This window comes from Geotrypetes seraphini, chromosome 3 (assembly GCF_902459505.1).
Source record: "Geotrypetes seraphini chromosome 3, aGeoSer1.1, whole genome shotgun sequence".
NCBI classification, from domain to species: Eukaryota; Metazoa; Chordata; class Amphibia; order Gymnophiona; family Dermophiidae; genus Geotrypetes; species Geotrypetes seraphini.
The window spans coordinates 387,511,803-387,533,536 of NC_047086.1; the positions used below are offsets into that span (position 1 = coordinate 387,511,803).

The following is a 21,734-nucleotide window of genomic DNA, read 5'->3' on the forward strand; positions in this document are numbered from 1 at the left end:
TGAGAAAGAAGAGGGTATAGGATGGCAAGAGATAACATCTTGAACTTCTCCTTGACCAGACATTTGTTGAGATCTCTGAGATCTAATATAGGTCTGAGATCTCCGGTCTTTTTGGGTACAAGAAAGTACCGGGAATAAAATCCCAGGCCTTGCTGGTCCAGAGGAACTGGTTCGATGGCATTGAGAAGAAGGAGGGATTGAACCTCCTGAGCGAGGAGGAGGGACTGAGCCTTGTTGGAAGCAGACTCTTTTGGCAGACTTACAGGTGGAGGAGTCTGAAAATTTAGGGAGTAGCTGTGGGCGATGATAGCAAGTACCCACTGGTCGGAGGTGATTGCTTCCCAGCGAGATAGAAAAATTTTTAGTCGACCTCCTATGGGCTGAGGTAGAGGACATGAGGGAGGAAGACTGGCAATGTCCTGGAGAAAGGAGTCAAAAGGGCTGCGTCGACTTAGGTTGAGTAGCCGGTTTGACAGTGGGCTGCTGTTGTTGACGAGCCTGTTGCTGCTGCTGACGCTGTCTGCGAGGTTGAGGAGGATGAGGCTGAGCCGGTCGAGCAGAAAACCTCCTTTGATATGAAGATTTTGCCTGAATGGACGAGGAGGAGGAGGTTTCTTCTTGTTTTTCAACAAGGTGTCCCACCTAGTTTCATGGGCGGAGAGCTTTTGTGTGGTGGTATTCATGGACTCCCCAAACAGCTCATCCCCTAGGCAAGGCGCATTGGCAAGCCGGTCCTGATGGTTAACGTCCAGTTCCGAGGCCCGCAGCCATGCTAATCTTCTCATTGCTACAGAGATAGCAGTAGCACGAGACGTCAGTTCAAAAGTATCATAAATAGAACGGACCATAAACTTCCTGAGTTGCAAAAGACTAGAGGTACATTGCTGAAAAGCAGGAAGTTTACGGTCCGGAATATACTTTTGAAAAGAGGTTACCTGTTGAACGAGATACTTCAGGTAAAATGAAAAGTGGAATGCGTAATTACCTGAGCGGTTGGCCAGCATGGCATTTTGGTAAAGACGCTTTCCAAATTTGTCCATGGCCTTTCCTTCCCTGCCAGGAGGGACAGAGGCATACATACTGGCGCCTGCAGATTTCTTTAGGGTTGACTCTACCAACAGAGATTCATGGGAAAGTTGGTGTTTGTCAAATCCAGGTATTGGAATCACTTTATACAGAGATTCCAGTTTTCTTGGGGCTCCTGGGATTGTCAAAGGAGTTTCAAGATTTTTATAAAAAGTTTCCCTCAAGATGTCATGGAGGGGTAACTTTAAAAACTCTTTAGGAGGTTGGTCAAAATCCAAGGCATCCAAAAATGCCTTGGATTTTTTAGAGTCAGACTCTAAAGGAATAGACAGAGTGTCTGACATCTCCTTTAAAAATTTAGTGAAGGAGGAGTGCTCTGGCTTAGCAGTAGTATCCTGCACCGATGGTTCCTCCTCATCAGATGTGTAATCCTCCTCGGTACCGAGGGGATCATCTGAATCGTCCCACAAGTCAGGGTCCCGTACCAATTGTAAATGGCCCTGGGAAAGTGGAGTCGATGTATCAGCATGTTTAGTCTTGCGTACCGATTTACCAGACCGAGTGGATACGGTACCTGAAGAATGTAGAACGGTACGAGGTTCAGAGAACAGTACCGGCTCCGACACTGTAGGAGTAGCACGCCGTTTTGGTTCTACTGACAGAACAGGCATGGACAAAGATTTTTGCGGTGCCGAAACAGTCGATGACAATAAAAGAGGCTGTTCGACAGACGGCACCGACGGCTCAGTCGGTACCGACACTGGAAGGTTCGGAGACAATAGAGCCGGGAGCAACTGTTGGAGTTGCTGCTTAAGCTGGACCTGGAGGATAGAGGCAATGCGCTCATCCAACGTTGGTCCCGATGGCACCGGTACCGGTTTTTTCTTGCTCGGTACCTTCGGTGCCGCTCGACGCTCGGGAGAAGTCGATGCCGATGACGAGGCAGAGACTTCAATGGGAGCGGAGCGTTTACGGGGCCGGCGCTCAGTCTGCAGGACTTGGCTCACTGCATGCTCGACTGGCGGGCCTAGAACAGTAGGGGAAGGCTTCTTAGCCGGCTTACCTACAGGAGTCGACACCGACGATGGATCTGGCGGTGCCGAGGTAGTCGGAGTCGATTTGGAGGAAGTCGTCGACGTCGATACCGGTGCAACTTCCATAGCGGTACCGAAAAGGATCCGCTGCTGAATTTGTCGATTTTTTTAAGTTCTTTTTTGTAAAGAACTACAGCGGGTGCAGGTTTCAGCCCTATGGTCCGGACCCAGACACTGGAGGCACCACTTGTGTGGGTCGGAGAGGGAGATAGGACGTGCACACCGCTGACATTTTTTGAAACCCGGTGACGGGGGCATGAAGGGAAATACTGCTGTAGCAAAATCGAAGCCCGAGGCTTCGATGGTGCCAACAGGCCCCGCCGGGTCAGATTCGACAAAAAAAATGAAAAATAAAAAGATTTTTTTTTTTTTTTTTTACACAAAAGGTAAATAAAAAGGAAGAAATAAAATATGAAGAAAAAAATACGCGCGAGCGGGAAGGCAAGTGAAATAGAAAAAAACTTCCAACAGCCGTTGGAAACACGCGTCTTCTTAGCTCCGCGGAATTAAGAAAACTGGGGACCGCGCGCCTCTGTCGGGCGGGAAGGCACTCGCGCACGCGCGGTGCGGCCTAGCTAGAACTTTCTAAAGTTCTTAGAGTGCAATCACTCTAAAATTGTTCGTACCGGGGCTCCGTCGGTGCCGTCACCCATCAGTCAAGAATATGCTGCCTGCTTGTCCTGGGATAATATGAGGATAGACTTATAACACTAGGATTGTTCTCCCTTGAGAAAAGGAGACTGCGTGGGGATATGATCGAGACCTTCAAAATACTGAAAGGAATCGACAAAATAGAGCAGAGAAGATTATTTACACTGTCCAAATTGACACGGACTAGAGGACATGTAATGAAGCTAAGGGGGGACAGGTTCAGGACTAATGTCAGGAAGTTCTGCTTCACTCAGAGAGTGGTTGACACCTGGAATGCCCTCCCAGATGAGATTATGGCGGAATCGACCGTCCTAGGCTTCAAGAGCAAACTAGATGCATATCTCCTTAAGAGAGGCATATAAAGATATGGTGGACTATAAATTACGCCAGGTGTACACCTGGCAGGGCCTCCGCGTGTGCGGATCGCCGGACTTGATGGACCGAAGGTCTGATCCGGAGATGGCAGTTCTTATGTTCTTATGTTCTTTGATGGTTTTACTGTTTAGATTCTTTTTTTCGTTTCTTTTCTTACCCTATTTAATCTTACATTATTTATTTTTAAACTTTTTATTGTAAATTGCTTAGATTTACCTTTGGTTTCATATTTGCGGTATATTAAATAAATTGAACTTGAACTATCATAGCCTATTCTCCAGTTGTAAGTCTGTTACTACAGTACAATGCAACTCAACACCGTATCATGTAGGTACTACCGCAAAAACAATTTTCGCAGTTTTGCTGTTCACACACAGACCATTCATGCACAGTTTGATCTTTACTCAGCCTGTATTTGGTGCATCATGAAGCTTTTTTTTTTTTTTTTTTCGCTGACACAGTTCCTGAAATTCCTGCAGCAACCTCTCCCACTCCCAGCAGCCTCTACTTAACATTCAAACAAGGTCTCTTTCTTTGCAAGGTCATTTCAGATTCATCATACCTTCTTACTTGGCAAAACTACTGCAGACATAAAATTCCAAATGGCTGTGGTAGACATTGCTAAAATAAGATATTTCAGCTACCTCTAAAAGACGAGGGCACAGATGAATTAGAAAAAAAAATGCTCAGAAACATTTGATGGCTCTACAAATATCATCTGTAATGCAACGATGACAAATGCTGCATCAATATTTTTGTGGTATACAACAGGAGGGTCATTTTCAATAGGATGTCTAAATCCAATTTAGAAGTTTTGGAAAAAACATCCAGAAATCCAGTAGAGAACATGTCAATTTTCAAAACCAGCCAGACATCTATCTTTTATTTTTGGAAAAAGACCTATGTAGATGTTTTGGTCCTGGTCTTTCTTGGCCATTTTCAAAAATAAAACCATGAAAAACGCACAAAACCAAGTTTTGCAGACATACCCAACTACCTTTTCTGATCGCTGAAGGGAATTTCCCTCAGTTGAGCTGGTTTTGGGGGTTCTTTCCAGCTAAGCTGATGGGGATTCTCCCTTCCAGGATCAGATGAACTGGCAGGGAGATTCCTCTCTCCCTCCCTCCCTCCCACCGATCCCCTCCAAACTAACCAAATAAAAAAAGAGCCGCCGAGCCCTACACTCCTCCAACATTCCCCCCCAATATCCCTGAACCCCTAACCTCCCCAGATACCTTCCCCTCCAACATCCCTGGACCCACAACATTCATGGACTCTTGACATTCCTGGATCCCCCCCACACACATCCTCCAATACCCCCATACCTTCAGATGACAAATCAGCATGAGGAAGCCCACTCCCGCCTACCTATAGGGTCGTGTGCTCAGAATGACGGGCCTTCCTCCTCCCAATGCATCTTGGGATGAGGGGCCTAAAATACCAGTTCCTTTGAAATATACTTTTTATTCAACCACCTGACTATCATTGTCAATAATTTTACTTCCCGCTACTCCTCTGAGGCTTGAACCCAGGCCTTCTCAACACACCCACAAAGACTAGCCAAAATACACTTTAAAACAAAAGATTACATTTGACATCCTTAACTGACATTTGGGAACCAATCTGACATTTTGGGGGCTCGTCATCTGACAGGGACACATCTTAGAATACTGAGGCAATTCAGAGAAATCCTGGCTGGACCTCTTAAGGATTTATTTAATAGATCTTTAAATATGGGAGAGTTTCCACAGGTTTGGAGACAAGCAGATGTGGTCCCTCTTCACAAAAGCGGGGACAAGGAAGAAGTGAGAAACTACCGGCCGGTAAGCCTCAGGTCAGTGGTAGGAAAAACAACGGGGTCACTGCTGAAAGAAAATATAGTTATTCTAGAATTCAACAGGATGCAGGATCTGAGGCAACATGATTTTTACCAAAGGAAAATACTGCCAAAAGAATCTGATTTCTTGATTGGGTGACGAAAGAACTGGATAAACATGTGCTAGATGGATTTCAGAAAAGCCTTTGATGCAGCTCCTCACAGAAAGACTTATGAATTAGCCGAGTGCAGAACATAAGACCCAAAGTGGTGAAGTAGATTAGAAACTTGTGGACCGACAGGCGACATGGAATTTGCTTGGAGGAAAGTTAGGTGAATAGTAGAGTGCCTCAGGGGTTTGTACCGAGGCCAATTTTGTTTAATATATTTGTGAGAGACACTGCTGAAGGGTTAGAAGGAAAAGTTTGTCTTTTTGTGGACAATCACTAATAGAATGGATTCTCCAGAGGGAGAAGAAACCACGAGAAGAGTTCTTCAAAAATTAGAAGAATGGTCAAAGGGCTGGAAGTTAAAATTTAATATGAAGAAGTGTGGTGTGGCATATTTGGAATGCAGAAATCCAAAGGAGATATACAAGAACGGAGGACAGGGATTGATGAGCACAGCTCAGGGGAAGGACCTTGAGGTGCTGATGTCTGAGGATCTCAAAGTGACAAAACAATGTGATATAGTAGTGGCCATGGCTAGAAAGATGCTAGGCAGTAGAAAGAGGGGTATGACCAGAAGAAGAAAGAAGGTGCTGAATCAGAAAATAATATTAAATATTGAACTAAGGCCAGTACTGGGCAGACTTGCACCATCTGCGTCTGTATATGGCCGTTTGGTGGAAGATGGGCTGGAGAGGGCTTCAATGGCTGGGAGGGTGTAGATGGGCTGGAGTAGGTTTTAACAGAGATTTCGGCAGTTGAAACCAAAGCACAGTACCGGGTAGAGCTTTGGATTCTTGCCCAGAAATAGCTAAGAAGAAAAAATTTAAAAAATTTAAATTGAATTAGGTTGGGCAGACTGGATGGACCATTCGGGTCTTTATCTGCCATCATCTACTATGTATGTTACTTCTTCATAGGAAGAGTGAGGAGTACCTGGAATGCCCTCCTGCAGGGGGCGGTGGAGATGAAAATCAGTAATGAAATTCAAAAAATGCTTAGGATAAACATAAAGGAAACCTGTGCGCAAAGAAAATGGAACCACACGAACATAGCAGATGGCAACTCTAGTAATCGGGAAGCAAAGCTAGTACAGGGTAGACTTTTATGGTTTATGCCCCGATCGTGGCTGGACAGATTCGGATGGGTTGGAGTGGGGCCTCGATGACAGCTTCAGTAGTTCCAGAACAAGGCCCTGAAAACGGCAAGGACAAGTCAAGAACAAGTATGCTTATATGTACGCACATAGTATCACATCCTTCGCGTTTATCTTGTTTAGGCAGACTGGATGGAATGTACACCATGTACTATGCTACTGTACATCAACGGCTCGCAAACTTTACGAGCCGCAGCACACTGAACTGGAAGCCGTGGCCCGAGGGCACCGGGAAGTGCGCGTCTTGCGCATGCGCGGCGGACATCCAGATGGGGGCCCTGAGCCGCCAGTGAAGTCACTGGCGCAGAGAGAAGGAGAGACGCCACAAGAGGCGTCTCGTGCGGCACACTCTGAAATCTCATGCGGCACACAGTTTGCGATGTACGGCTGTACATAAATGAACCATGTGTTTCGTTAATGTATTGTAATAGAGTATGATTCAAATTGCCATAGTAAATTGAAAGATTATTAAAATATCGCACTTTAATTTCACAGGTTAATAAATATAGGGTGGAGATAAGAACATAAGAATTGCCACTGCTGGGTCAGACCGGTGGTCCATCGTGCCCAGCAGTCCGCACCCGCAGCAGCCCTTAGGTCAAAGACCAGTGCCCTAATCGAGTTTAGCCTTACCTGCGTATGTTCCGGTTCAGTAGGAACTTGTTTAAGTTTGCCTTGAATCCCTGGAGGGTGTTTTCCCCTATTTGAATCCCTGAAGGGTGTTTTCTCCTATGACAGACTCCAGAAGAGCGTTCCAGTTTTCCACCACTCTCTGGGTGAAGAAGAACTTCCTTATGCTTGTACGGACTCTATCCTCTTTTAACTTTAGAGAGTGCTCTCTCGTTCTCCCTACCTTGGAGAGGGAGAACAACCTGCCTTTATCCACTAAGTCTATTCCCTTCATTATCTTGAATGTTTCGATAATGTCCCCTCTCAGATGAGTGATAGAGTATTCTTCAGGCTTAAACAGGCCCTTTTATTTCTGCATTAAACACCCCCCCCCCTTCTACGAAACCGCGCTAGTGGTTTTTAGCACAGAGAGCTGTACTGAATGGCCTGCGCTGCTCCCGACGCTCAAAGGAACTCAGTGAGCGTCGGGAGCATTCAGTGCGGCTCTCTGCGCTAAAAACCCGCTAGCGTGGTTTCATAGAAGAGGGGGACGGTTTCGTGCATCCTCACTGAAAGCCCGAGCACTTTTATTTCAACCCATCACAGCACCACATACAGACATGAGAAAAGGGTGCAGAGTAACTTCCCAATAAGGAAAATAAGCAGGAAAAGCAACTTCCTTTATACTCCAGAAGTGAAAAATCACAAGAAAAATAATTGCACGTGCAAGAAACTGCCCGAAACAGCACTGCAGGACAGTTTACACCCCAAGGGTAGATTTAAGAAATCAGACTGAAGTCCCACCGCGAGTTGTTTTTGGAGGGTTTTACTAAACTGCGATAGTGGTTATTAGCACAGGGATCTGTGCTGAATGGTTCATAGACAACGGCGTGAAAGACAAAGGCGCGTGCCGACAACTGAGTGCAAGACGGAGGCGCGCGCCAAAGAAAATTACAGTTTTTAGGGGCTCCGACGGGGGGTTTTGTTGGGGAACCCCCCCCCACTTTACTTAATAGACATCGCGCCGGCGTTATGGGGGGTTGTAACCCTCCACATTTTACTGTAAACTTAACTTTTTCCCTAAAAACAGGGAAAAAGTTAAGTTTTCAGTAAAATGTGGGGGGTTACAACCCCCCCACCCCCCACAACGCCCCCACAAGGCGACGCAATGTCTATTAAGTAAAGTGGGGGGGTTCCCCCCATGCCCCCCCCCGTCGGAGCCCTAAAATCAGTAATTGTGAGCGGCGCGCGCCTCTGCGCTGCGCTCAATTGTCTGGGCGCGCCTTTGTCCCGGCGCGCTTTTGACCTGACACCGTGCCGAATGCTCATAGGAACTCTAGGAGCTTCGGGAGCCGCACAGAGCATTCAGCGCGACTCCCTGTTCTAATAACCGCTATTGCGGTTTAGTAAAAAAGGAGTTTGCTTTTTTCCTTTCCAAAATTGTAAGGAATTAAGGCCTGGGGCAAATGTTGTGCTGTATCAAATTGCTGCTAACATTCACAGAAGGTCAACAACTGTGGGACAAATACATTCTGTGCATAAATGTTTGTTAATCTTTAGCAGGAGAAAATCAGGCTGGACATCTTTCTTTTTCATACAGCAACTGCTAGTAGTTATTGCAGGTTTTTTTTCTTCTGTGCAACGATCACTTCTATATCCAAAGCCTTCAAAACCATGCATTACAGGATGTTAATGAGAGCTAAAGACTAGCTGTCTACACAGTTGTACAACATTGCCATTGCAAGGCTGTATCACAGCTGTCAGCTGCTGACGTTTACTGCTTGTAAGATAGGACTCTCTAACCAAGTCAATATTTCTCTTTTTGACTCTCTAACATCCTGGGCAGATGAACATTAATATCCTATACCAGTGGTGGTGAACCTATGACACAAGTGCCAGGGGGAGGGGCACTCAGAGCCCTCTCTGTGGGCATGTGCGCTGTCGCCCCAGCACAGAGTTTGCCAGAGTTCATTCCTAGAAAGCCAGAGGGCCCGGGGGGGGGGGGGGGGGCGGGCTACTCCCCGCTCCACTTGTGCCTGAGGACATTTCTCACATCACCCGCCCCTCTGCCCAGCAGTCCAATGGGAGCGCTTCCTCCCTCCCCTGTCTGGGGCTCACATGCGGCGTGAGGGTGCGGTGTGGATGGCAGCCTGTTGAGTCTGTGGCGAAGGTGATCTCCGTGGTGGGGTTGGAGAGGAGCTCGGTTGGAGGGGAGCATAGCTCACAGCGTGGCACAGCAGAGAGGAGCAGATTGTAGATTCAGGGAATATCCATTTCTTTAGTGTTAACTAGAAGTGTTAGCTAATTTTGGAATAGAGATAAATTTGTATTGGGTGCTTCCATTTTTAAAAAAAAAAAATTTGTGTTTGTATCATTGAAAGCTCTGTTATTGTGTTTTTCTTTTAAGACAAAAGATTTTAATGTACGAGTTGTTTTTCCTAAATTAAAACCTCAGTATTTAAGTTAAATTGCCGTGTTGGCACTTTGCGATAAATAAGTGGGTTTTGGGTTGCACTTTGGGCACTCGGTCTTTAAATGGTTCACCCTCACTGTCCTCCTATACCTAGACTTAATTCAATACCCAACCCCACCACTATGTCCTACCTCCAAACTTCATCATACTTAAACACGTTGCTCAAAGCATCCATCCTTCTAGATCCCTGGCTGGTTTACTGGGGAGACATATCTGCTGGTTCCACCATGACCTGTAGTAATCCTTAGATCAGGCTTTCCTCCCTATTCTGCCCTTATCATCTCGCTCCTGCCTCTGCTGTAGATGAAGCGAACGGGGAATTTGCAACATACAGCCTCCAAGACCACTATCTCAAAACTTAACAGATCATTCAGCCCAACTAGCCTACCCCCACCTCACTCAAAAGCTGCGGTTCTCAACCAGTGTGTCAGCAAAAATTTGACACAGACAAGCCGTGGAATCTTAACAAATGTGTACCTGCAGGCAGGAATGGCACAAAGCAGGGAGTCAGATACTTGAAATTCTTACAACTGCTCTCTGTTTCTGCTCTCCCATCCCCCACCTCAAGCTCATTGCTGCTGCCAGCCCAAACTGGAAACACTACAGGACTTGGTGACTGAATGGGGGACAGTAAAGGTCCCTGCTCGGAAGAGCTTACCATCTAACTTGGACAGACCTGTAGGATTAAGATGCAGAACCTACGGTTGAGAGAAGTTAGGAGCTGAAAGCGTGTCAAAGAGGTGGGCTTTTAACCGGAGCCTTGAACACTGCCAGAGGACGGAGCCCGCAGTAGGGATTCGGGCAGCTTGCTCAAAACATACGGTGTAGCAAGATAGAAGGGACGGAGTCTGGAGTTGGCGGAAGAAGAGACGGGCACAGATAGGAGGGACTTACCAGCTGAGCGGAGCTTGTGGTGGTGGTGGGGCATAGAGGGAGATAAGTGAAGAGAGATCATGAGGGGCAGCCAAGTGAGTGCATTTGTAGGTCAGTAAGAAGAGTTTGACTTTGTATTTGGAAACAGTTGGGAAGCCAATAAAGTGACTTTAAAAGAGGGGGGCTAGCTCTCTGTTATATAAGAACATAAGAATTGCCATTGTTGGGGTCAGACCAGTGGTCCATCATGCCCAGCAGTCCGCTCACGTGCCGGCCCTTGGTCAAAGACCAGCGCCCTAACTGAGACTAGCCCTACCTGCGTACATTCTGGTTCATCAGGAACTTGTCTATCTTTGTCTTGAATCCCTGGAGGGTGCTTTCCCCTATAACAGCCTCCGGAAGAGCGTTCCAGCTTTCTACCACTCTCTGGGTGAAGAAGAATTTCCTTACTTTTGTACGGAATCTATCCCCTTTCAACTTTAGGAGAGTGCCCCTCTTGTTCTCCCCTACCTTGGAGAGGGTGAACAACCTGTCCTTATCTACTAAGTCTATTCCCTTCAGTACCTTGAATGTTTTATCATGTCCCCTCTCAATCTCCTCTGTTCGAGGGAGAAAAGGCCCAGTTTCTCTAATCTTTCACTGAATGGCAGATCCTTCAGCCCCTTAACCATCTTAGTCGCTACTTCTCTGGACTCTTTCGAGTAGTACCAAGTCCTTTTTTCATGTATGGCGATCAGTGCTGGACGCAGTACTTACTCCAGGTGAGAGCGCACCATGGCCCGGTACAGCGGCATGATAACCTTCTCTGATCTGTTCGTGACCCCCCTGCTTTATCATTCCTAACATTTCTGTTCGCCCTTTTTGCTGCCCGCCATACATTGTGTGTACGGCTTCATCGACTTGTCGATCATAACTCCCAAGTCTCTTTCCTGGGAGGTCTCTCCAAGTACCGCCCCGGGCATCCTGTATTCGTGCATGAGATTTTTGTTACCGACATGCATCATTTTACACTTATCCACGTTGAAACCTCATCTGCCACGTTGATGCCCATTCCTCAGGCCTGATTATGTGCTGTCATTGAGAAAGACATAGGAAAACCACTGCTTGCCATGGATCGGTAGCATGGAATGTTGCTACTCTTTGACCATTGACCTGTATTGGCCAAAGTGAGAACGGACTACTTGATGGACCACTGGTCTGACCAGCCAGTAAGGCTATTCTTATGTCTTAAATATCATAGAAGAGACAAGTTAATCATGTATTTTTTAAAGGGTATAACTAATGGGCAGACTGGATGAACCATTCACATCTTTATCTGCCGTCATTATTATGTTACTGTAAAAACTCAAGCAACCAGCAAAAAGAAAAATCAAAGAAATACTGTAATACTCTAAATAAAAATGAAAATAAAATCAATTTCTGGTGGAAATTTAAGTGTAACTGGCATGCTGAATCCTGAGTACGCCCACGCTTTGCCTACCACGTGTCCGGTAGTTTGTCTGGAACAGTTTATGGTGGGGCATAGTATTAGTTAGGCCTGTTTTTAATAGTAAACTCTCATGCATCCAGAAACATTTATCCAGCATCTATCAACCCCCATGGGTGCCGGTTAACTGAGAGTCTAATGTATTCAACTTTTCCCTCCTCTATAACAATTTAAACATGTGAACAATAATTTTATTATGGGGTGCCTAGGATAAGAGAGTAAGAATGTGCATACTTAGGTACTCTTTTATTTATTAGGTTTTATTTACCACCTCAGAGTTCACTCAAAGCGGGATACAGCAAGAACAAGTCAAACACAAGCAATAGACAATTACAGCAGTAAAAAAAAAAAATTCAGATTATAATACAAAGTATGGCGTAGTATGTTACATTACAATACACAATAAAACATTTTAATAGACAGGTAGAGAGCCCATAATAATAAAAAAAAAACACAAACGTCTAAGTCTGATTTGGGCATAGGGTGCTAGTCACCCAAAGTTGGCAGCAGGAAAATGTCCATTTTCGAAAACTGCGTCTAAAATATTTTTCACCGAAAATTGTCTCTCTGTACGTCCAGGCGTTTGATCGTCCAGACTATCATTACGTTTATCTTTATACCACACTCTTGACCAAAAAATGTGTCCAAGTCACAAACGCCCAGAACAAAATGGATGTGGGAGGGGCCTGCACTGTGATGGACTAGTCACCCAGACGTGGCAACAGAGCAGATGGGCATCTTATTGGACACTGCTGTGAACCTCACAAAAAGGGTGCCACATAAACACATCACCAGAATTCCCTTATAGGTTATGGTGAGCCTCCCTAAATAACCCCCAAACCCACTATACCCACCTGTCTACAACTCCAATAGCCCTTATGGCTGCAGGTGGCACCTATAAGGCAGTACAGTAGGGTTTTGGGGGCTCACATTTTCCACCATTAATCTAGTGGTTAGAGTGACTTGTGGGCATGGGTCCTCCTCTCTATGGTTCACTAGCCTACTTAAGCCACCTCTATGCAGCTCTACTAGGCTTTCCTATAGGAGGTGCTGATGCTCCGGAGGCAAGTACAGTGGTACCATGGTTTACGAGCATAATTCATTCCAGAAGCATGCTCGTAAACCAAAATACTCATATATCAAAGCGAGTTTCCCCATAGGAACTAAGGGAAACTCGCTTGATACGTTCCCACTCACCCCCACCTCCCGAGGCCAGCGGCGCTGCTCTACCCCCCCCCCCCCCGAGAACCGGCATTGCTCCCCCCGAAGGCACCCCCCCGCGTGATCCGGCACCCTCCCCCCCCCCCCCGTGATCCGGCACCCTCCCCCCCACGATCTGAAATCCCCCAGACCCACCCGAACAGGCTTCTTACTTCCATCTGGCCACCAGCACCGGCATGTCCTGTGCGTTGGTGCCGGTGCCCGAAGATCTGCCTCCTCTTCTTGCTGGGCCTTGAGCACGCGCAGATGCTCAAGGCCCAGCAAGAAGAGGAGGCCGATCTTCAGGCACCAGCACCAATGCACAGGACATGCCAGTGCCGGTGCCGGTGGCCAGATGGAAGTAAGAAGCCTGTTCGGGTGGGTCTGGAGGATTTCAGATCGCGGCCGGGAGGAGGGGGGTGCGACGCATGCGGGGGGTGCCAGATCGCGGGGGGCGCCACTCACAAATCGAGGCACCCTTGGTTTCCGAGGTGCCGATTTTGCAAATGTTTTGTTCGTCTTGCAAAACACTTGCAAACCGGTGCACTCATAAACCGAGGTACCACTGTATGTACATTTTTATTCTGAACCTTGTGGGGGTGTGACGGGGGTCAGTGAACACGGGGTGTGTGTGGGACTTTACTTTGGCCCTGCAGTGGTTATCTGGTCACCTTGGATACCTTTTTAGCAGTTATACTTGCTCTTATATCATGTAACTCACAACATATAAGTTTCGCCTAGAAAGTCTTTGTCACACATTTGATTTTCCCTGCAGGATGACCAAGTCTAGGTCGGTCCACATCCCGCCCTAACCACGCCTTTAGAAACACCCCTTTCAGGTCTGGGTGCACAGCGGGATTTAGAGGCCTAAAAAGTCCTGGATACATCCAAAGCGCCGTTGGGTGTATGCAAATAAGGGATATATCCCCCTTAAAAAAAAAATACGATAGTGGTTTTTAGTGCAGGGTGGTGCGCCGAATGCTCTGCGCTGTTCCCAACACTCAGAGTTCCTAGGAGCGTCGGGAGCAGAGCATTCAGCATGCCAGCCTATGCTAAAAATCACTATTGCGGTTTTGTAAAAAAGATAGAAGAGAGGTTAGAAAATAAGGGTCTAATTAAGGCCCCCTTTTATCAAGCTATATTGGGGGTTTTTATCGCAGGCTGTGGTGGCAAAAGCTCCGATGCTCACAGAAATTCTATGAGCGTTGGCGCTTTTATTGCACTGACTCACGATATAAAACCCTAACGCAGCTTCACAAGAGAGGGCCTAGAGGACAAGTAGCCGGTTACTTTTCTTTCTAAAATGCTAGCTTAAGTGGCCAGCACAGACATTTGCAACAGCCCTAGGGCAGTCCAGTCCAATATTTGGCATATATTTATATAACTTAGAATATTGTCCACTGGCAAAATATGTGTCCTCAATTCATGGCATGTGCTTTTCATCTAGTTATTATTCTGTACAAGATTATTTACACACATATAAGAATAGCCTTACTGGGTCAGACCAAAGGTCCATTTAGCCCAGTAGCCTGTTCTCACGGTGGCCAATCCAGGTTACTAGTACCTGGCCAAAATCCAAAGAGTAGCAACAATCCATGCTATCGATCCAGGGCAAGCAGAGGCTTCCCACATGTCTTAATAACAGACTATGGACTTTTCCTCCAGGAATTTGTCCAAACTTTTCTTAAAACCAGCTACGCTATCCGCTTTTACCACAACCTCTGGCAACGCGTTCCAGAGCTTAACTATTCACTGGTGAAAAAATATTTTCCTCCTATTGGTTTTAAAAGCATTTCCCTGCAGTTTGATCGAGTGTCCCCTAGTCTTTGTAATTTTTGACGGAGTGAAAAATCGATCCAGTTGTACCCGTTCTACTCCATTCAAGATTTTGTAGACTTCGGTCATATCTCCCCTCAGCCATCTCTTTTCCAAGCTGAAGAGCCCTAACTTTTTTAGTCTTTCCTCATACGAGAGGAGTTCCATCCCCTTTATCATTTTGGTCGCTCTTCTTTGATGTGGATGTATATTTTACTGCTTCTTTGAGGTGGATGTTTATTTTACTGCTTAAAATACACACCTCCTTATACTGTAGGATTATCCCTTTAAGGCAGGGGTGCCCAACTTCAGCCCTCGCCAGGCCAGGTTTTTCAGGATTTCCTAAATGAGTATACACGAGATCAATATGCATACAATGGAAACAGTGCAGGCAAACAGATCTCATGCAAATTCACTAGGGAAATCCTGAAAACCCGACTGGCTTCGGCCCTCGAGGGCCAGAGTTGTGCAGGCTTGCTTTAAGGTATTATAATCCCTAAGATCCTCTGAACCAGAAGACATTTTACCAAGGAGTCTGCACACCAAGCAGAAAACTCTGAGTTTAAAAGAATTCAAAGTCACAACAGAGAAAGAAGAATGAACTCCAGACCCAGCAGGGACATTCTACAGCCTTGATTCTGTCTAAACACAATGATCACTGTGGTATGAGGAGTACCGCCAGTCAGGTCAGTGTCTCTCTTAGGAGCTCTACAGCTCTGATCCACTGCAACATCAATAACTACATTTCTCCTGCTCTAGACGCTGCGGCCATGTGGAAAGAATCAAGAGCCAAGAAGATAGTCCAGAAACAACACAAAGGACGCTGGCTGTTTATTAAAGCAAAACAGCTGGAACAGAAGGGAAATAATCACAAGGCTAGCCCCAGTTTTCACATTTCTCTTCTTTTAATAAATCCCAATATGCACTTTGTCATCTATGCGCATCAAAATATTGACTTGCAAGGCACTAAACGGTTTTTAAACATTCGGGTGAAAGTTATTTTTAGTTCTGAGATGGGGCTTCTTTTCTATCCCTCTCAGGAAATATGGTTGGAATTATTATTTTTTTTTGTAAAAGTCCAGATGATAATGTCTTTGCATATTTTATTTTGTGTGGTGACCAAGAAGTGGTTAGGGTTTAAATCAGTGGTTTCAAACTCGTGGCCTGAGGGCCACATGTGGCTCACCAGGTACTATTTTGAGGCCGTCGGTATGTTTATCATAATCACAAAAAAAGAGTTTCTTGATCATATGTCTCTTTAGCTACAAATGACAATATTATTATTAAGACTAAGCCAAAAGGAAAGATTTATAAACTATAAAGAGTTTTACCTCATGTAAAATTGTAATTTCTTTAATAAGACATTAATTATTTTTTTATGAGGCCCTCCAAGTACCTACAAATCCAAAATGTGGCCCTCCAAAAGGTTTGAGTTTAAATCAATGTAAAAAAAAAAAAAAAAAGTTCTTAATTGTTAGTTTCAAACTGAAAATATTGATGGCTATTTATTACTGTTGTATTCTGCTCGTTGATACTACAAAAAATAGATTTGAATAAAAAAAAAGAAATAAGGGAAAAAGAGCATTTTTTCATTGTTATTAACAGAAAGCTGTTCTTACATTTCTCTACAGGCATTGGTAGTGGGGTTCAATGTCATGTGGGAGATCCTACCTTTGGAGTACCCATTCAGCTTAGATTTAAGGCCTCTTCTCCCTTGAAAAAAGGAGACTGAGAGGGGACATGATCGAAATGTTCAAGATAATGAAGGGAATAGACTTAGTAGATAAGGACAGGTTGTTCACCCTCTCCAAGGTAGAGAAAACGAGAGGGCACTCTCTAAAGTTGAAAGGGGATAGATTCCGTACAAACGTAAGGAAGTTCTTCTTCACCCAGAAAGTGGTGGGAAACTGGAACGCTCTTCTGGAGGCTGTGATAGGGGAAAACACCCTCCAGGGATTCAAGACAAGGTTGGACAAGTTCCTGCTGAACCAGAACGAATGCAGGTAGGGCTGGTCTCGGTTAGGGCACAGGTCTTTGACCTGGGGACCACCGTGTGATGGACCACTGGTCTGATCCAGCAGCGGCAAGTCTTATGTTCTTATATAAGACTCAGCTGTTGATTTTGGGAAGGTCACTTTTCCTTTACTTTCCTTGCAAATGTTTTTTTTTTTTAATACGAGGCTAAGGGCTCCTTTTACTAAGGTGCGCTGGGGCCTTAACACGCGCAAAATTGCCGCACAGGCTAGACCTTAACACCTGCATTGAGCTGGCGTTATTATAGAACGTACCGTGCGGTTTAGCGTGCGGTAATTTTGTGCGTGCGCTAAAAACGCTAGTAAAAAGGAGCCCTAAATCTTTTGTTTTTCTTGATCCTGATCAATTCACAAATTTTCTGGAACCAAGGAAGCCCCCCAGCTCCTGTTACATTGTCCACTCTGACTTTTAAGCCGCAGTTTAAAGTGTTGATAATGGCTGCCTATATTTGTTAAGATATTAGTGATCTTTCCTGTATTCCCCTTGATTCACTTGGATTTTGATTTGTCTCACACCGCTGAAGATAGAGCACGGAGCTTGCTGGAAGATCAGCTTTAACTCTCACGGGGAGTCAGTAATGAAATCCATAAGAGCTGAGGACTTGAACAGCCAGTGTACTGTGGGGTCATCCACCTGGTCAAGGGCCACCACCGTATCTTGTGTAATCTCTCCTATTTGTGACCCTGTTTTACCCACAGCAGGGAGGGCTCACTCTGCGACAGCAAAGGCATACAGATAGGCCCTTTGTCATCCGAGTCTCTTTCCAAAAGGTCCACCAGATCCTGGCCAGCCTCGCATAATGAGACAGGAGTGTCATGGAAGTCCAGCCCCCTCGTGTGCCTCCTGGTTCGCTGCCAGACCTCCCATTGGAATTCCAGCCATCCAAACAAGCTCTCCACATTATATTGACAAATTCAGGAGATAATGTTGTAATAAGCGGCACAGAGTCCCCTCTATGTGACTCTATATTGTCTCTTGGGCCCCGTGGTTTCCGCGTTTCTACATTTAGGCAAGTTGGTGTTTCAGAGGTCTGGGAGGATTTTTCCTGGCAGACAGGCCCTCAAATGTCTCCTCAGCCCTAGAGACCCAAGGGGAAGCTAAGTCTGAAGTTCCTGATCCTCTTCATGCACTGTGCAGCACGCGATGCAAGGGTGCTCTTCTGGCATCCATCCAGCACAAATCTGGCATAAATTAGCGGTTAAAGAGCCTGGGGACTCCTTCCTTACCAGTTCTGTATAACTTTGAAAAAAAAAAATTATGAAATCCAAGATGGCCAACACAGCAGCGTTTGGTACCAAAAAACAGCACACTAAAATGGTCTAACAGAAAATAAAAACCACCGAAAATAAGTTTTTAGAGGTGGGAGACCCTATAGGAAGTGGCAAAAACCTGCAAAAATAGTATTTGCAGACCCTTCAACAATTTTGCCCATAGACTGTAACAGCCTTACTCACTGTGACCTGTGCTGTGAATATGCTGCAGCCTGCCTCAGCTCTCTGTAACATAGCTGGATATGGAGAAGAAACCACTATCCTCCAATGTTCAAATTTTCTGGCTGCCAGTTGAACCAAAGTCTGATTGATACTTGACCTCTGCGGACTAGCATACATGAAAGGGGGGAGTTGAAACGCAGCTGGCACCCTGAAGAACCTTGCTGAGCCCCCTGCAGGCACCTAACAGCCTACGCTCAAGTCCCTGCGACCCGATAGGCGAGCAACACAGCAATCAAGGCTTTGCTACCATTTGGATCTTCTTATCTTTTCGAACTTGGATTTTCAGCTGACAGAAATTAAATCGATAAAAAGAAAACAACTGCAGATAGTGGATGATGAAATGCATGTTCGATTGTTGACTATCGAACTGCGTTTTGAGTTAATTTGCACTTAGAAACGAGCACCTCCATCTCATTGATTAGCAATTCTATTCTATCTACTTTAGTTTCACCATTGTTACAATTACCCATACATAGCTTAAGAAACTTTAAATAAATAACTCTCAAACTTAATTTTTTGTTGGTTTTGCAATTTTATAATTTAACGTGCTGCGAAAAACATTTGCTCTGTTTAGTTTGCTGGAGCTAAAAAAGGTCACAACCATAAATATGGATTATGCAACTCCATTTGGGGAGCCCTGCTATACAAATAGAAGGAGAACGGGCCATAGTAGATACAGTAACAATCCTCTATGCTCCTGGCAGAGGGAAGAAAATGAAGCCCACTCAGAGCACCAGGCAGGGAAGAGGAGGGCAGTAAGAAAAGACTAAACTTTAAGGGTGGGGTAGGAGGGGGGAGTGCCGGGGCTATGAGGAGAGCTGCAAGGGCTAGAACTCTGAGCAGAACTGAGGAAAAGAAGGATATGTTGTGGATTCATTTATTTATGTTTTCCTTTGCCAAAAATACAGAGTAATTCAGGACTCAGATGCTTCATATGATTCAGCTTCCTTTGCCACTTCTGGAAAAAAAAAAAAAAAAAAGGGGGGGGGGATGTCTACTCTCTGAATTTAGACTATTCCTACATGATTAAGAAAAAGGCTATTGCCGTGATTTCTTCCCTTTTCAATTAATCAAAGACAAACCTTTCCCTGCAATCCAATGACAAATGCAAGATTTGATGATAACTCTGGCAATACTATTTACCTTCTCTGCTAACAGCTCTCTGATCTTGCTGGCTTGGACTCGAAATTTCAACAGCTGGGATTCCAGAGTCATGCATCTTTCCTTCCAGTCCACCGCTCCGTCTCCATTTGAAATCTCTGCCATGTTTATTCTGGAAGAGAAACAGGTGTTCTTGACACAGGGTTACATAAACATGCAGTCTATCCAGCTGTTGTTTGAAAATGAAAAATTCCTTCTGGATCCCAGTAAGCAGAGATATTTTTTGCTTTAGTCATTAGAACAAAAGAATTAGCCATGCTGGGTCCAGACCAATGGAAGATTAGGTCTTACTGGATAATCTTATTTTTATTAATACATATAGGAGTCTGTATGATAGGTGAATATCTTGTGGTTGTGAGTTGTTGCAGAAGAATGTCAATCACATCTTTTCAACTCCACCTCCTTCCTCAGTGAACTGTAGCTTCCTCTTCAGTTTGTACCAAAGCAGTCGATCACCACTACAATAGAAGAACGAGAAGGAAGGATACGGGGAGCTTCCCTGGTAATACAGTACATTTCTGTTCTGCTCTGTAACTCATAAAAAGAACAAAAGTTAAGATAAACTTGCAATGTAGGTGTATGAAATGAGTCATCTTGCCATATGCAATTAACGTGAACATATATGAAGTTTAACAATTCTTCACTTTATTTACCATGAATAATTACACATTCATCCAACTGACAGAAGATCTCCATTTCCAGATTATGGACGTGTCCAAGGCAGAAACAGGCATGTAGAAGAAAAACTTGCAGGGCGGGCCATACAGAATCCTATGTGTATTAACAGAAAGAAGATTATCCAGTTAAGAACCTAATCTTCCATTCTGTTACATAAACATAGGAGTCTGTACAATAGATGACGCACCAAAGCAATGTCAGACTTCTAGGTGGAACAGATGAGCATGCCCACAAAACGGAGGACCCAAAAGCAGTGTCCCCCCAAGTTGCCACATCTACTGTGTAAAATCTCATAAAGGTATGGAGAGTAGACCAAATAGCTGCACTACAGAACTCTTCGGGTAGAACTGCCCGGGTGTCTGTCCACGATGATGCCACACCTCTAGTCGAATAAGGTTTAAGATTATATTATGTGCTATATTTAGTGTTTATTTCTTAATATGTAATGAAATATAGCTAGACAAGTTCCTGGTAAACCAGAACATACGCAGGTAAGGCTAGACTCAGTTAGGGCACTGGTCTTTGACCTAAGGTCCGCCACGGAAGTGGACTGCTGGGCACGATGGTCCACTGGTCTGACCCAGCAGCGGCAATTTTTATGTTCTTATGACAGCTGAGGAGATTCCAGTTTTAAATTCCTGAGTGCAGATCTAAACTAATGCCTCACTGATGGGTCTTCTCCCTGGTCAAGGGAAACTACCACCTCCTGCCTACTGCCATAAAGGGAACTGGAATCCTCCAGGAGAGAAGTTTCACCTTAGGACATTAAAGGCATGGAATCCGACCTCAAATTCTCACAGTCTTTTTTCATCTGGTCACTCTGGATGTGTGGTGGGTCCCTTAGCAGCAAGGAGACAACCTGGGGAGGAGGATCTCCCTAGTCCACCACCAGCAGAGCAGATTAACATAATCTGGGGTAAACCCCTGTACAGGTGGCCCCATAGAGCCCTGCAGGGACTCAAACTGGGTTCTCTTGGGGATCTGCAGTATCAATGTACATGTGTTTGGCACCTTCACTCTTTAGGATCTATGGGAGGGATTTCTTTCCTGCCAAACAGACCCCCTGTGGCTCCCCAGCCCTACCGGATTCTGGGAAGGCTAAGCCCGAGACTTTTGCTTCTTTCATGTGTCCAAGGCACATGGAACATGGATGCCCCTTGGTCAACCATTCAGCATAAAGCTGGCATGATATGGGTTCAGAATGGCCTGAGGAGTCTATCCCAGTTGACTTTGAGCAAAACTAAGGGATTTTGAGGCAGATAGAGGCTTTTATGAAATCAGATAAAGAAAAATCCAAGATGGCCGCTGCCAGCAAAACTGCACCAAAAACAGCCCGAGGGAGCTTCCCTGAAGTTCAAAAAATTCAGGAAAAGGGGTTTTAAGGAAGGGGGAACCTAGCTCTGGCTCCAGGAACTTTTAAAAATAAAAGTTTCAGACCCCTACAATTTTGCCCATAGGCTAGAACAGCATGTACTCGCTGTGTTGTGCTGGTGCCTGCCTGTGTCAGCTTTGCCTACAGCTTGACTGGAAGGAGCAGACTTTCTGCCTCAGAAAACTCCACAAGCCATGAAAAGGGGAGGTAAAAAAAGCCCAGCCAGCAACTAATAAGTTCCACAGGACTAAAACT

General features: G+C 45.3%; 1 protein-coding gene across 6 annotated transcripts in view; it reads right to left on the reverse strand.

Annotated features, from left to right (window-relative positions):
- PLEKHH2 (pleckstrin homology, MyTH4 and FERM domain containing H2) overlaps positions 1-21,734 on the reverse strand; it is a 217,748-nt gene that overhangs the window by 186,890 nt on the left and 9,124 nt on the right. For all 6 annotated transcript variants that reach the window (XM_033939575.1, XM_033939574.1, XM_033939576.1 and 3 more), the window contains exon 2: positions 19,412-19,541. In XM_033939575.1, coding sequence (XP_033795466.1) covers positions 19,412-19,534 — 123 coding nt within the window. In that variant the 5' untranslated portion in view covers positions 19,535-19,541. The remainder of the gene's footprint in view (positions 1-19,411; positions 19,542-21,734) is intronic.